This window comes from Rhamphochromis longiceps, linkage group LG3 (assembly GCF_057381845.1).
Source record: "Rhamphochromis longiceps isolate RC_006_pf linkage group LG3, R_longiceps_female_GT1.1, whole genome shotgun sequence".
In the NCBI taxonomy this organism is placed as follows: Eukaryota; Metazoa; Chordata; class Actinopteri; order Cichliformes; family Cichlidae; genus Rhamphochromis; species Rhamphochromis longiceps.
In genome coordinates this window covers 14,098,594-14,115,691 of record NC_140559.1, presented here as the reverse complement: position 1 = coordinate 14,115,691, position 17,098 = coordinate 14,098,594, and the positions used below count along the sequence as shown (strand labels likewise).

Genomic DNA, 17,098 nt, shown 5'->3' with positions numbered 1-17,098 from the left:
TCCCCACTGGCTCTCTAAGGATTCTGGGTGATCTGGACTAAGAACCTTCTGGATCTTCTTCAGCTTTTTCTTCAGAAAAGTGATGATGTTGTCCTCCAGCAGCTGGAACAGAATACTTTATGAATGACCCAATCAGACTGAAATCATGGAGCCAAACATCAGATCCATGTTGGACACACTGACAATCCACTGGTCTACAAAGAGCAGCATGGAGATGACTGTGAACTGAATAGATGTAAAAGTAGTTGTTGTACATGTGCAGACCATAAATATGGAGTCCAGCTGTGTTTGATGCTGCTGGGCAGACTGACCACTGAGAATGTCCCCTTTTTATATCCTACTTTTCTGTTTGAGCTGATGCTTCATCTTTCTTTCTGTCACAGGTATATGAGAGAGCCACACTTGGAAGATCAGTAGACCCCCTCAAATACTTGGCAGCACATCAGACACTTCCAACAAATCCAACAGTGTGGAAACTGGCAGATATCTGTTTATTCCTGCATCACCAGTGCCAGGTGAAATTAGATTTCCTAAAGCTGCTGGACTGCTGAGCCAGAGGAGAAGTCCACTGAGGCTGCCACAGGAGAGACAAAATGATTTTGGATGAAAAACCTGTGAAAAAAATCAATCTTGCACCTGCTTCTGTCAATAAACATTCCTAATGTACCACATTATTCCCCAAATGACTGATTAATCAAAGTTGATCAAAGATCAAAGACTCGAAGCTTTGAATGTTTTTGGGTGTAAATAGAAGTAAAGCCTCCAAGCTTAATGAGGCTTCACCTGCCCACCACAACATGTTTCTTCACATTTCATAAGCCTCCCCTCAATAAGGCTCCACAGTAACTTCCATTTTCATCCAAGCTGATGTTTAGTGTGAAACAGCTGGATTAAAGCAGACCAGGATTCACTGTTTCTATCACATTAACTCTCAGAGGCACTAAAAGGAGCTTTAAACCACAGGGCTTTTCTCTGCCAGCTCTACAGTGTGGGGGCTGAGTCCAGCTAATATGTGTGTGGGCGGGGCATCTCCACACCTCTGAAAAAGGTTTATATTTAAATCTATGTGTGTGCAATTATTAGATTAATAGTAGATTTTTTTCAGTTTTAGAGCCAAAGATCAGTAAATACATTCCTCAATGAGACAACACATGCTTGAGAATAGCACACGTGATCATGACATGACACATGATTAAAAAGCAGCATCCAACCATTATAATGTGGCTTCTTTTATTCCAAATGAGCACACATGCACTTATAAAAGAAAACAGCCAATGTTATTGTTATCATTTTTATTCATATAGCACATTTAATTACAACAGCAACACTGAACAAAGTGTTGTACGGAAATACAAAATAACTCATACCAAATCATTTATAATAATAGTACCAAATACCAAATAACTCTCATAATCTATTAAAAAGTCAGTGAATGCAAATGTTTTTTTTTGTAGATGAAATTTGAAAATATTGACAGTAGAAGCCCGATGAGTAAGGGGTTGAAATCCTTGATCACCTCTTTAAACCAGCCTAGACCCTGCTATGGCTAAAAGCAAAGAATCATTATCATTTGATCTAAGAGATCTAGAGGGTGGATAAGGCTGCAAGAGGTCAAATACTGACCCAAAAGCCTGTCCATTCAGGGCTGTTTAAGTCAATAATAAAATTTTGAAATCAATTCGGATGTGAAAAAAGGAAGGCAGTAAAGAGAGGCAAGCACCAGGGAACTAAGTTGACATCTTTATTTCGTGTCAGAAAACGAGTTGCAGCACTTTGGACCAACTGTCTTTGGACCAACTGCAGCCTTGCAAGGTAGGTCTGACTACCTCCAACATATACGGAGTTACAATAGTCCAGCTGGGATGTAATGGAAGCATGTATCACCTGTTCAAAGTTTTTAGAATATAGAAATAATGTCACCTTGGATAAAAGCCTCAGTTTGAAAAAGCATCTGAGCTAATCTGTTTTTCAAAGGTGAAATTGCTGTCAAATATAGCCCACAAATTTTTGCCATTCAACTTAATAAAAGGCTCAAGACTGTGTAGATTAAAATGAGATGTGCTGGGATTACCACTTGGTTCAAACACCATCACTTCGGTTTTGTTCTCATAAACATTAAGGAAGTTAGAGGCCATCCAGACTTTAACTTCATCAACAGACTAAAGGAAAGGTAAAAGTGGAGCAGAACAGCTTCTCTTCAGTTGAAGAGAAATCTGAATGTCATCGGTGTATGAATGGAAACAAGCATGTAAACGCAGAATAAAATTGGCCCCAATATAGATCCCTGAGGAACACCGCAAGTACAGGGAGTTAAGGAAGACATAAAATCTCCAAAACCCACTGTTTGACAACTATAACATGACCTGAATGTGTCATTATTTTTTTTTTAGCTCTAGACTGTGAAGACCAATAAAGGTTCTCCATTCACTTAAACAGTCAGATCCAAAGTGTGATGAAAAAAACGTGATCTTTTTGGAAGCATTACTGTCGTATATAATACCTGTAAAAGGTTTGGACACACCTTTTTTTTATTTAATGTTGTTTTCTTTATTTCCACGACGTTTACATTGAAGATTCTTACTGAAGGCATCAACACTACAAATAAACACATATGGACACGTATGTACTAAAGACAGCACAGAAGCATGTTGGTTAGCATAGTTCCACTATCAGGCCAGGGACTTTCTGTGTGGTTTCTATGTTCTCTCTGGGTATTCCTGCTTCCTCCCACATTTCCAAGAGTCAAAAAGTTAGTGGGGTTAGGTTAATTAGTAATTCTATATTTTCACATGAATAAGAATGGTTGTCTGTATATGTGTCAGACTGGCAACCTGTCCAGGGTGTACCCTGCCCCTCACCCTAAGACAGCTGGGATAGGCTCCAGATCTTCTGACTAGGATAAGCAGGAGAGGATGGATGGACAAAATAGTGTGAAATAACTTAAAAAATGTTTTATATTTTATATTCTTGAAAATAGCTGCCTTTTGCTTTGATTACTGCTTTGCACTAGTAAAATAATTATAAAAAATAAATGTCAGGGGCTGCGTCTGTGACCCTGCGTTTTCATTTGTTTTCTGATCTTCTTTGTTATATTTGGAACATAATGTTAAGTTCTAGGTTCATTATTTAGTTGCCTCAAGTTTAATCTATTTGTGTTTCACTTACATCTTCTGGTTAGTCTCATGTATTTCTTGTCTTTGATTTCAGGTTGTCAGGTGTGTATTATCATGTCTTCATCTCATGTTTCCTGTTTTATTTTGAAGGTTTGTGTCCTATGTCAGAGCAGTTGGCGTCGCTTCCTTTGTCTCGTTATGTCAGATTAGTGTCAGCTGTTTCCCCATGTGTATCCACTTCCCCTAACCACCCTTGTGTGTATTTAGTCTGTGTGTTTCTGTTCGTTCATTGTCAGGTTGTCTGTTGTTCTTGTCATGTTTCCATGCTTCTGTGTCTCCAGGGTTTTCCAAGTACAGGTTTTTGCCACGTTCAAGGTTTTGTTCTTCATCTTTTGTGTTTCACATTTATTTTCTCCCAGTTCGGTTCTAGTTAGTTTCTTCCTAGTGTATATGCTTTTTGTTCTTGTACCTTTCTTATCAGTCATATTAAACGGCTTGCATTTTGTTATATTCAAGTTTTCTTCTCGTTCCTTCGTGTCTGCATTTCAGATCCGATCCTCAAATTTATACAGTCAGCTTCGCAGCCAGACTGTGACAATAAATCCCCAACGGTATCACCAGCAAAGCACCATCACACCTCCTCCATGCTTCATGGTGGGAACCATGCATGTAGAAACCATCCGTTCTCCTTTTCTGCATCACACAAAGACACGTCAGGTGGAACCAAAGATTTCATCAGACCGAAGCACAGATTTCCACTGGTCTAATGTCCATTTTTTGTGTTTCTTGGCGCAAACAAATCTCTTCTGCATTTTGCTTTTCCTTAGTTGTGGTTTTGTAGCAGCTATTTGACCAGAAAGGCCTGATTCACACACACACTCCTATGAACGGCTGATGTAAAGATGTGTCTGCTACTGGAACTCTGTGTGGCATTTATCTGGGCTCTAATCTGAGGTGCTGTTAACCGGCAATTTCTGAGGCTGATGACTTGGATGAATTTATCCTCAGCCGCAGAGGTGACTCTTGGTCTTCCTTTTCTGGGGTGGTCTTTACGTGAGACAGTTTCATCATAGCTCTCGATGGTTTTTTTTACAAAGTCTACTTTCAAGGAGAATGTGAAACAGGCAGAAATGTTCAGCTCTGACTCCCTCCTGTTCTCTAGTTTCTACTTTCAATAGAGAAAGTGGAAATGTTTATATAACTTGATTCTAATCTGCCGCTGAGTCTCTTTCACACTGCTGGAAACACAAAGCACAGACCACAAATACCTGTTCAACCAATTACATTTATTTCACTTTGATCTGCCACAAACAGCAGCGATTTCCACGTCCCCTTTATCAGGCTGTGGGACAGTAAGTTTTAATGTCTCAATGGAGTTTAAAGTTTCACAGCTCCAATGTGCAGCCGTCACCTTAGAAATAAACAGCAGCAGTGAGAGCGCACTGGGCCCTTTACTACGAAGACACAGTTTGCTGTCTTTAACAGTCTCAATGTTTTTCAGACATTAAATGTTGCTTTATAAACTATTGAGCCAATACATTCATCTTATATGGCTGAAGCATTTTCAACTTATTAGTTTGCAAAAATGATTGCTAAAGTTTACAAGGAATCATTTAACAGTTTAAAACATCAACTGATTGAATTTATGACTCTGAAAATGAGTTTGAGCGAAAGAGACAGACATGTACAGACTGAATTATCTCTTCAAGAGTCAGAGTGTTCTCTAACAGGAGTTCACTCTTTACACTCAACTTAGCACAGACTCACTGAGGAACTAGAACAGATCGAAAATCCAGGATAAAGCATTTCAGTGATTGTGGTTTTGAAGGTGTGAAGGTGGATCAGAGTGTCAGAGGAGACTCTGTAGAAGGACAGAGTACCAGCAAGACAGTCCACATACACTGCTACTCTGTTAGAGACAGAGGAGGAGGAGGAGGAGGAGATGGGTGTTTCTCTCTTATTGTGACAGACAGAATGAGGACCATCATTAGAGCAGCGTAGTCTCCAGGATTGATCATTCTGTCCAAACCTACAGTCATAAGTGTCTCCTTTTCCCTCGATTCCTTTGTAACTCACTGATATATCAACCCTTCCTCTCCACTTGACCTCCCAGTAACAGCGACCAGTCAGACCATCTCTACACAGCAGCTGAGGATGAACATCAAATCTTTCTGGATGATCAGGATATGACTGAACCCCCTCCACATATGTCACCTTCCTGTTGTTGTTAGACAGTTGGAGGTTTGTGTTCACTGTGTTTGTGTCGATTGTGAGTTGACAGGAATCTGATGGAGAGAACAAACACAATCCAGCTGCAGTTATTGATCCATCATCTGTTCATTGATTGACACTTTGATGATGACTCCTGACATCAGAGATATGAATTAGTGATGTAACAGTTTGAAGATGGTTGAATGTGTGCTGCGTTATTTTCATGAACCACATTAAAAACACACTTACACTTCCTCAGACCTGGTGTCAACCATCGGACTCCAGCAGGCTCCAACCTGAAAGGAGGAGGGCGTCAGACAAGCACAGTCTCTTTCAGCATGCACACATGGACATTACATGGCTCGCATCCACATACTGTTAGACACTGATAAAGGAACTAGAGATGGACCGATCCGATATCACGTATCGGTATCGGTCCGATACTGACCTAAATTACTGGATCGGTTATAAATAAATATAAATAAATAAAAAATGTAATCCGATCCATTAAATATCATGAAAACACCTCACAAAACTTGCAACACAGCGTAACTCGGCTCATAACCGTAGCACGTCGGAGCAGTATGCGTCACGTGATAGAGCGGCTGCATGTATTTGGAGCTTCGCTACCAAACCAGTATTTCATCTCCGAGAAAGTTATCCCAGAGAGAAGTAAAGCAAGTGTGTAAGTTCATCTATGAATGTTTGTAAAGCGTTCCCATGTTAAGCTTAACAACCGATATATGGAGCGACTGCCTCTCTCTCTCTCTCTCTCTCTCCGGCTGCTACTTCAATCATGAAACTGCTTAATGATCAGCTGATCGGCTTTTCTGTCGCGAGTCCGTCTCTCTTCTTTGCTTTTGGCCCACTTTGCACCAGAAAGAGGAAACCAGCGGCTGAACAACTGCAGCACGTTTAAGCTTGATAAGCTGTTGTTAGAATTTATTTAATATTACTTTCTACACCAGGATCTTTTTCTACGTAGCTGACGGCTGTAACTGTGCAGGGGCGGATCTAGCAAAGTTTAGCCAAGGGGGCTGATAGGGCATGAACAGGGAAAAGGGGGCACAAAGACATACTTTTCTTTCTTATTCTCATTTAAAATGTCTAGCTTTTAATAAATAATTATCTGAATCTTACACCCATTTTACATCTGATTTAAAATGTATAGAAGTCCATTACTGTGTATAGTAACTGTTAAGTCTAATATACCCTAGTAAGCTATAGTACTTTTTCCTTTGGGAAAGTACCATCTGTGAATTCTGCAATTCTGTTTAAGAAAGATGTTGAATCTATTTAATTATTGTGGAAAAATAATTTATTTCTGTGTATTTTTTTTCACATTGCATCAAATTAAAGTTGATTACGTCGATTAAGAATCATGAGGTGGGGGGTGGTTCCCTATTTTTTCTTTTGCTGGGAGTTTGCAACCCCATTAGTTATGTTGCTTAATATTTCTGCTAAGTACTCTTTAAAATACCAGAATATGGAGGATGGTGCAGGTTTAAGTTTATTAGATTGATCAGTGTTGCTGAACTATGAAATATTTTGTGCACAGTGCATTTTTTTACATACAGGTTTAATAGAATAGCTTTATTGTTGTTGTTTATTTAAACTTAAGTATGAACTTGTACAAAATGCAGCAAGATATAAAAAAAAACAGTATTTATTAAAAAACACACTATATCGGATTCATATCGGTATCAGCAGATATCCAAATTCATGATATAGGTATCGGTATCATAACAAAGTGGTATCGTGCCATCTCTAAAAGGAACAGTCCAACATTTTCTCTACATAGAACCCCAAAACAATGTGTGAGACAGTAAAATGTTCGCCTATCAATTTTTGCTCCCATTGAAAAGCTTCTCATTTTTGTACTTGGATTTTAATATTTTCAAATGTAGTTTCAATTCAAAATATTTTAAGAAGTATGATACATTTCTAGGCATTTATACTTCACATAAGTATGAACCAAATCTGAAACAACAATTTATTATGAAATTTAATGATTTGTTGTATACTAAAGTAATGGAATTCATCTTCAAAGAAAAATCCATGTTACTCAAGTGTGTTGAACAAGTTTGTTCAAAAATTGTTTTATTTAATCACGTTTTTACAGTTCAGGAGATTAGATCATATTTGAGATATTTGAGGGTGGGTTACATGTGAGCTCATCTGTTTGAACATGAATAATATTACAAAAATTCAAAAAATTTCAGCTGTTCTTAAATTTGTGGTCAGAAGCTTACATGCATTTATTATAAGCATGAATTTCGTGGTAATTTGGAGCTTTCGAAGGTTACTTGAAAAGTTATCCCCACTGTCAGCGTCAACCCACATATTTTAGCCTGAGTCTCACCAGGCTAAGACAGCTCAAATAAAAAATAAGGCAGTGACATCATTTTAGAGAAACAGGGCCTCATTTATCTTTGGTTATGCAATATGCTGAAGAACAATCCCTACATAGCAAGCAGGTCTGGCCCGGATCTGGTATCAAGCCGGCACTGCTGACTGACTTCTGGCACGGTAAGTGGTATGTCATCCAGATATGGGCCAGGGCTGGCATAGATGGCACTGTCTATGTGATGGCATATGTTCTGGGTTATGTTGCCCAGGCTCATAGAAAAGATGTCTGGCCAGATGTGGCATTAAGCTGTCACTTCTGACTGACTGACTGACTAGTGTCATGGCAGACTGTATGGCAGCCAGATGTGGGCCAGATCTGTTTATGCGATGGCATGCCATATCTGTCCCGATTGTGGTTTTGGTTGATGTGGCATTCAGTTCAAAGAAAGTGTTTGATTGCATGAATGTGGCATGTTGTATAGAGCATTTTGAGTAATCCGGGAAAGTAGAGGAGCGCTATATAAGAATCAGTCCATTCACTGTCTGAACAGAGTTTCCTTTGCCAGAGTTAATCCACACATGGGCCAGCACAGGACCACCAGTGTGTCTGCAACTGGCCTTGTGCTGGCTCATGTGTGGGCCACCTCTGGAAAACCAGATCTGGGCCACCAAAGGGCCGTCATTCTTTGCGGTGTGTGGGCCATACCAATTTTGCTATGTGGGATATGTTTGTCAGCCACAGGGCCACCATGACAATACATTGTGATTTTTAGTTAAGTTGGAGTTGAGACTGGAGAGTGTCAGAGTGCAGCTGGAAAGCTGCATGCTTGGGTGCCAAGCCAGAAAACAATGAAGAGGCTGCCAGTAGTGTGTGTCATGGCAATCAAAGTGGAAAATAAACATGGACAGTGTTTCCACTTGATGACGTGGCTGCTGCATATTACATGGTGGCAATGAACAATAATCAGGCTGTGGTGCAGCAGAAGCACCTGGCAAAACTTCAGGCGCATGTGATTGGCAGTAGCAGAAGTGGCAGGTCGGGGCTACAGCATCACCATCCCCCATCCACTGTCGGTGTCGCTGCACAGGATAGGGGAGGGAGATGACTCCCAGGTCTTCCTGGAGACCTTTAAGGCCACTGCTGAGGTGTGTCAGCGGCAGAGTGGGCACCACAACTGTTGCCACTGCTGTCAGGGAAGCCCCAGATGGCGGCCCTGAATCTGCCACCGTGTCTGCTACTGAGCTCTAAGTAAGATCTTCTAGGCCGGAAGCTGCATGATGCAGCGGTGAGGTGGCAAGAGCCCGGGGAGTCAGAGAATGAGGCCCGCATGAATGTGTCTTTAGTACATTTTTATGCAGAGATTAATTTGATATGAATCAGGGTGAGACAGAGAAAAATAATTTAGCAGTGCATTGTTAAACATAAAGCAATCTATCCAAATGGTGAAAAAAATATGAGCAAAAGACATTTATTATTGTTCCTGGAAAAGTTCTCCTCGGAAATTGCTACATATTTATCTCTTCATTGTTCAACTAGACTACAGTTTATGCTGTGAACAAAGAAAAACTGTTCCTACATGTGTGATTGTTCATGTTACATCTGCATGAAACAAACAGAAAGTGAATGAAGAATGTAGGAAATCCCAAAAAGTTGATTCTGTACATCTGAACGTAGTGTTGTTAGTGGGAGAAAATGTTTGTCACTCATTCAAGTAACTTCTTCAGTAACTGCAGGTTTCCCCAAACTTATAAACAGTACATTTGCACAATAACTGAAACTAGCACCATTGAATGAACAATGGGCTATAAGGTCAGTTCCATTATCATTATTATGCAAATTATCATGACTATTGATCAACAACCATTGATCAGTAATCAATGGCCATGAGTACCATTCCCAGAGAGTTGGGGAATGGCTGCAATCACAGCTTTCTAAGATGGTGAAAGATGTACTCTTAGGTCCCCTCCTCAATTCAGAGAAGGGCTTTCCCTTTGCACTTGAAATGTATGCAGCTCTTCCTTCTCAAACAGACATTCTCTCCATACCTAAGAGTGTCCAGTCTCCAGCGTGGATCCTTAAGTCCAGCCAACAGCAGCTTCATTCCTGAGGCTCCTGGATGATTGTAGCTCAGGTCCAACTCTCTCAGATGGGAAGGGTTGGAGCTCAGAGCTGAGGCCAGAGAAGTACAGCCTTCCTCTGTGATCAGACAGCCTGACAGACTGCAGACACACAAAACAACAATCCATCTGTAACCAATGACTTTCTGTTTGTTAGAAACAATAACATCTAACCATCTGTTTGATTTAATTTAACTGTACTTACAACTAAAAAGAAAAACGAATTAGGCAGCGCAAGTTAACTTACTGTACAATATAACTTGCTATGAAATATCAGCAAGAAAGCCCCATCAATAAGACCATCAGTGTGAGGAGCACTTTGTAGCATTGGGGATCAAGACTAGCCATTTAACATGGCTGTTTGGGTGGGAGGTGGGCACAGGGGGATGTGCACGAAGAGAAAAGAACAAAAGACAAACTGTGGACAGAGAGGACAAAAGTTAAGGATATGCATATAAAAAGCATTACGAGTGAAAACAGAAAAAATGCTCAGAGTATCATAGCAAATCTATGAATAGCCCGAGCCTATAAGGAGAATAATGGATAAGCTAGCTGCTTCTCATAATACAAAATATAAATGAATCAGTCTTTAATTTCTGAGATCTGTTTGACTTCAGCACTCAACGTCCCACCATAACCCATGGAGAAAATTAGGCACCTGAACATGAAGCGGATGAAGGTGGAATATTGTGAGGATTGATAAAGATGATGATGAAGATGTGAATCCAGGAGGAGTGGGTGGATGGTAGCATCACCATGCAGGATCAGTGTGAGAATATATCATCATCCACAAAGCAGCACCCTCCATGGAGAAGGAGACTGTAGACTAAGACTAATAACAGACGTGGAAAACACCAGCTACTGGTAGACCGTGCAATCAAACGAGACTGCAAGACCAGGCTGACCAAACTGTGAACTACATGATTTGATTACAAGAAGGCCTATGACTCAATGCTTCATACCTGGATCCTATAATGCCTAGACCTATACAAGACCAACAGGACCTAAGAGCCTTCATCATGAACTCAATGGGAATGTGGCAGACAACAATCCGTCCCTGCTGCTGTTCTACATAGGCCTGAACCCCCTCAGTAAGATCATTGACAAGACTGGCTACGGATACTGACTACAGAATGGAGCAGTTGTCTGCCAAGAGTGGATGAGACATCAATTCACTGATCCATATTAAAAAGGATATACAGAAATGACATTGGAATGTCGTTCGGACTGGAGAAATGTAGTCCGATGATAACAAAGAGACGGAAGGTAGTCAGAACTGAGGGGATTTAACTACCAGAAGGCAAAATTGCAGATAAAGAGGACAGTTGCAAGTACCTGGGGATCCCACAGGCAAATGGGAACTATGAAGAGGCTGCTACCAACAATTACCTGCAGAGAGTAAGGCAAGTCCTGAGGAGTCAGGTGAACGTTAAGAACAATATACGGGCTATCAACACCTACGCATGATCAGGTACCCTGCTAGGATAATAAGGTAGCCAAAGGAAACAATAGAAACAACTGCATGCATGGAGGATTTCACCTCAAATCCACACCCTGAGGCTGTACGCTAAGCAGAAGGAAAGAGGTTGGGGATTGGTGAGTGTCAGTATTACCATCCAGGATGAGACAATGACCATTCACGAATACATCAGGAAGATTATCCCAGCTGAATGCTCAGTGAATACCTCAGGCATCAGAAACTAGACTTGTAGTCAAGACCGCCTAATCCGAGACCAAGACAAGACCAAGACCAGAGGGTATCGAGACCAAGACCGAGACCAAGACCAGAGGGTATCGAGACCAAGACCGAGACCAAGACCAGAGGGTATCGAGACCAAGACCAAGACCAAGTTGAGACGAGACCAAGACCGAGACAAAAAAAGTCTTTAAACTGCAGCCAGATGCTATTCTATATACATATGCAGGACACCTTAAACTAGTTTTTTAATTAAGCAGCAAGGCAGAAGAAAGTCGGGCCTGTATCGAGACACGAGGACTAAACCCCAATTCAACCAGACCCAGAACTGATCCGGAATTAAAACAGGACTACAACAGTAACCAAGACAGAACCAGAATCAGAACTAGATGATAGTAGCACTAAAAATCATCATAGACCTGCACTACACTTATTTTTTAATTCTACCAAAGTACAATATTTAGATTGAGAAAAGATTATATAATTATTTAGCCTTGTTGTGCAAACAAGCCTGCATAACTTAATAAATATAGAATTTGAAAAGGAACAAATGGTATCTAAAAAGAAACACTAGGCACATGTTCTGATGAGTTTTGGCAAACAACCATTTGACTAACATGTGTGTCTCACCTGCTCTTGTTCATCTCTGTTCTGTCCTCATTCTCTCTCTCCCTCTCTGCTCCTCTCTCTCTCCCTCTCTGTTCCTCTCTCTCCCTCTTTGTGCTGACAATCAAGCCAAACAGCAACATCATCAAATATACAGTTGAAACCAGATATTTACAAACTCTTCAGATAAAAACACTTTTTAATTGTAACATCAAATCAGACTAAATGTTTATTTTTTTAGATTGATAAATATAAAAAACATATTTGTTAACTTTAAGAGTAAAGAGAGAAACTGTCTGTATTTCTTAATTGCAAATGGCACCAAATTGTATTCAAAATTGAGCCACACTTATGGAGCTCCACAGTTCTTTTCCTGGTGTTTTGGTTGACTTCTCTTGATTTTCCCATGTCACAGAAACAGGCTCTGTGTTTTGCCTTATATGCATCCACAGGTGTGCCACCAGTTTACTCACATGGACTCTACTAACCTATCAGAAGCTTCTTCAGCTCAGAATCGAATCGTCTGGAGTTTCTTATTAATTAACAATAAACTTAGTGTACATGTGCTCCTACATTTGATCAAAGTGATTAAAATAGACAGCTCCCTCTTTTTATTCTGACATTTAACTAATTCAAAAGATATTTCAACATTTATTTATCTAAAACAAAAGTTTACTCTAAATTGATGTTTAACAGTAAAAAAAAGTTTATGTTTTCTCCATAAAGTGTATGTAAATATCTGGTTTCAGCTGTGAATATACTGCTGTGTATTGAAATTCCTCTTGTTTTGCATAGATATACTGAACAACATCCAAAGCATAATATATAAAATAACATCTACCTGAGTTTTTTCTTTGAAAGAAGCTCCTTATGTCCATTGTTGTGTACATCAGTACACAATTGAAACCGATTTAGAGAGTTTGTTTAGCCGTGGAGGGTAACAACTGAAAATATGAAATGTAAGCTAAGACTCTCTAAAAAATCAGCATTGCTGTTCGGCTTTTTATTTATCCATTTGTTGATTCACTCGAAGAGCAAGTAACGCAACCAAGTGATCAGTTTGATATCAATCTTTTGTGATACACCGTCATATTTACATTATTAGTTCAGTACGAATGATTTTCTTTGATACCTGGTCAAACTTAAGCTCTCTTCTGTCTGCAGCAAACTCGCAGGCAGCAGCTTCTCCCCCCTCGCTCACATGGGTGCTGTGCTCAGTCGCCTAGTGCCTGAGCTCGGATCATACCAAAATTAGGGGGAATTTATGACGGTGCGCTCTGTGCTTCGTGTGTTGTTTTTGTTTTATACAGTTGTCAGTCAGGCATCTAACTAAAAAATTACACTCCAAAAGATCCCATGCTTCTGAAAAAAATGACCCGGGCTTAAGCCCAGTAAGCCAGCCACCCCCCGCTCCGCTGATGGTTGACTCCAAATCTCCCAAACACTATGTCGATTTGAGAACGCAGGACCGAAACAGCGAGACCAAGACCGAGACCAAGACAAAAGTCCGTCGAGACCGAGACCAAGACAAAAGTCCGTCGAGACCAAGACGAGACCAAGACCACGTAAAAGTGGTCTCGAGACCGGTCTCGAGACATCCAACTCTATCAGAAACTCAAGAAAGAGGAGGAAGAGGAAGAACCATCATGGAACTACAGGCGCCTGTATGATATGGTATTTACCATGGGCAGATAGAGGAACTGACAGACATCCAGAAATCCTAACAGTGGCTAGATAAAGCTGGACTGAAAGACAGCACAGAGGCACTAATCATGGCAGCACAGGAACAAGCTCTGAGTACAAGATCCATAGAGGCTGGGGTCTGTCACACTAGGCAAGATCCCAGGTGCAGGCTGTGTAAAGATGCCCCTGAGACAAGGGTCCAAGATTCTAGCAGGCCAGTAGTAATCGGAGCACTAGGAAGTGGAGATACCAGCAACAAAATTGGAGATATCTGTCGAGAAGAACACAGTCCAAGGAACAGCTAAGATACTGTGTAGAACCCGCAAGCTCCCAGGCCTCTGGTAGAGGACTGGGCTTGAAGGATAGGGTTAGGGGTTAGGGTTAGGGTTAGGGTATTTTGTGGGAGTTCTGTTCTCCCTGACCCAGTGTTTCCCATAGGCAGTGTTTTCAGGCCTAGCATGTTTTCAGTTTTCAATAAGTTTGTAGTTTTCAGTTTCTCTCTTTGTAGTTTATGTTTTAAATCGCCTGCTGTGGCTGCATGGGAGTGGTGAAGCAGCGGGTTCAGGGGACAGTGCCAGGGAAAGCTGGCTGGCACAGCGGATATCCATCACAGTAAACATGTCTTCCCTATTCCAGTTGCTGCTGTTCCAGAGGAAGAAGAGTGTGTGGTACTGGGCTGAGATGACAGTTGAAAAGTTGAACACTGAAAATCTCTGAACAAAACATTGACTTGCATTGCAACACTGTGTGCATTTGGGTCCCTCTATCACACCTTCTTCCAGCCAAATAAATGAGTCACTTTTAGTTTTACTAAAACTAGGTCCTTATTTCATTTACACTCCACATAGTCTCAATAATATAAAGAAACATGGACAGTAACCAACACTTAAACATATCATTCCAACATTTTCTTAGGAACTTGGTATGTTATGGAAGCAAAACTGCACTAAATTTCAAAAAGAGCAGAAGAAATTATGAAAAAGTTCCACCATGAAAAAATATAAGACAGTAATTTAGAAGGTAATAATCCATCCAAAGGCAAAGCTGACGATCCATCTTCTATAAAGATGATCTATTGATTCAGTTATAAACATAATGTGTTCAATGATCTTTGATGGAAAATTTTTAAACTGACCTGAGAATTTCCAGTTTACAGTTTAGACTTTCCAGTCCAACAAATAAATGCTTCACTCCCGAATCCTGCAGGTCAGAGTTACTCAGGTCCAACTCTCTCAGGCTAGAGGATTGGGAGCTGATAACCAAGGAAAGAGCTTCAGAGCTTCTCTCTGAGAAGGTGCATTGACTTAGTCTGAAAAAAATAATATGACCATTAAAAGAAATGCCCTTGTTAAATTGTAACAAGGGTGCGGTGAGGAACTATTAGATTAAGCGATATTCTTTTTTTCAGAATTCTTTAATGCCCTACTTTGATAAAACAACATATAGATGGGCTTGACATTTATTGGCTAGATATTTGATTTGTTAATTAAACAAACAAATATAATTTGACCTCAACCTGACCTCAGCGTATTCAGTTTACAATTTAGACTTTGCAGTCCAGTAGATAGAAGTTGCAGTCCTGGATCCTGCAGGTGGTTGATACTCAGGTCCAGCTCTTTCAGACTTGAAGATTGAGAGCTGAGAACTGAAGACAAAGATTCACAGCATTTCTTGGGGAGGTTACACACACTCAGTCTGGAAATTAAAAAAAAAAACATGAAAAATCAATAATTAGCAATGATTAATCCAAAATTTTAAATAATTTTTATTGCCTTTTGTTTAACAGGTTGTCTTGAAATTTTATAAATAATGAAAAATAATAAGAAACTACAACAAGCACTTGATCTGACCTGAGAATTTCGAGTTTAGAGTGTCGACTATCCACTGCAGCAGACAGCTTTATTACTCCTGAATCTTTCAGGCTGTTGGTACTCAGGTCCATCTCTCTCAGACTAGATGACTGGGAGCTGAGAACTGACAACAAATCTTCACAGACTCTACCTGAGAGGTTACAGCTGCTCAATCTAAAAGCAAACAAACAAAAATAAATAAACTTAAAAATTGTGTCTGGAAAAAATAAAAACATTATAAAATAACACAATTATACCAACATAAAAACATTATAAAATAACACAATTATACCAACATATCTAAAAGGAAAACAGGGAAGATTTTAATATCTGTGTATATTCAGGCCAAAATAAGTCCTATTTGTCCCGTCTTGGACCATTTCTCTCATTTAATTCTCTATATGAAGCAAGCAACTTGAGCTTCTTTCCTTTTAATGTCACTAGCCTTGCCAGACTAGACTGGCCAGTTTCAGGACATCTGCTGAAGGGCAGCACTCGGTCCTTAAGAACAGCACCGCTTTAGCTTCTACTTCTGAAAACAAACTTTGATCACGATTGAAAATAAAGTCGTCTCATGCTGATGCAAAAATTACAGAACCCGGTTCTGGAATATGATAGTGGAAATCCACACCATCAAAAATTACAGCAAGATACATCTTTGTTTTCACATTATTACACTCATTACTAGGGCTGGGCAATATCATACCGTTCACGGTAATACCGGTATAACGATGGGCAACGATAAGAAAATGAAATATTGCGATAGAATATGGGTAAAACACGCATGCGCAGTGCCTTTGTTTTCATACACACATGGCAGATGCTGTGATGCCGCTGCAGTTTTGGTGGTGGTGATGTGTACGGCTGGCAGTGGGAGAGCTGCAGCCGTTGAATTTACTGTTACAGAAACGATTATTTTAAGAATAAATGATGCTACGAAGCATGAAAATGCCATTGGGTCTGGCGTGGTGGCGATCTTTTTTTTGAAAAATCCTAAGTGCACGCAAACCAGTAAAATAAATTAAAACACATACTGTTGATAAACTATAATACAAAAATTACAATTAAAATTCTCAACAACAAAAACTGGTAAAAATATAATTAATATGTAAATAAATTCACAGGAGCGGCAAGTCCAGCGACGTGGCTGTTTCGTCTTTGCCGAAAACGAGCAGAACTCAAAGTAAATAATCAATCTCACTAGGCTAGTATCAATCCAATACCGATGCCGACTTGGTATCGGTACTATCGATATTTGGATCGATCCGCCCACCACTACCGTATTGTGTGTATATAAGTTTTGTGGATATTATACATGGTTATGTAGAGGATATAGCCATTTTCCACTAGAAATGCCTTTTTGTTAAACTGTCAGCAAGGAATTTACATTTGCACTGTTAAATTTTTATATAACTTTAATGCACATAATAAACAGCTGCTTGTTTAAGTGAAAATACATTGATTTTTTTTTT

General features: G+C 39.9%; 1 protein-coding gene and 1 long non-coding RNA gene across 6 annotated transcripts in view; one reads left to right on the top strand and one right to left on the bottom strand.

Moving 5' to 3' along the window:
- LOC146673017 (uncharacterized) overlaps positions 1–17,098 on the top strand; it is a 406,340-nt gene that overhangs the window by 309,591 nt on the left and 79,651 nt on the right. The gene's annotated exons all lie outside the window — the stretch shown is intronic.
- The window catches only part of LOC146673020 (protein NLRC3-like), a 32,790-nt gene continuing 17,031 nt past the window's right edge, over positions 1,340–17,098 (bottom strand). For 2 of the 4 annotated variants that reach the window (XM_085401382.1, XM_085401383.1), the window contains 6 exons: positions 15,627–15,800; positions 15,298–15,471; positions 14,912–15,085; positions 9,720–9,893; positions 5,574–5,620; positions 1,340–5,398 (listed from right to left, as the gene is read on the bottom strand). In XM_085401382.1, the coding sequence (XP_085257508.1) occupies positions 4,866–5,398; positions 5,574–5,620; positions 9,720–9,893; positions 14,912–15,085; positions 15,298–15,471; positions 15,627–15,800 (1,276 nt within the window). In that variant the 3' untranslated portion in view covers positions 1,340–4,865. Of the gene's footprint in view, positions 5,399–5,573; positions 5,621–9,719; positions 9,894–10,038; positions 10,210–14,911; positions 15,086–15,297; positions 15,472–15,626; positions 15,801–17,098 lie in introns of those variants that run through there. The other 2 variants (XR_014910382.1, XM_085401384.1) reach the window with 2 other exon arrangements.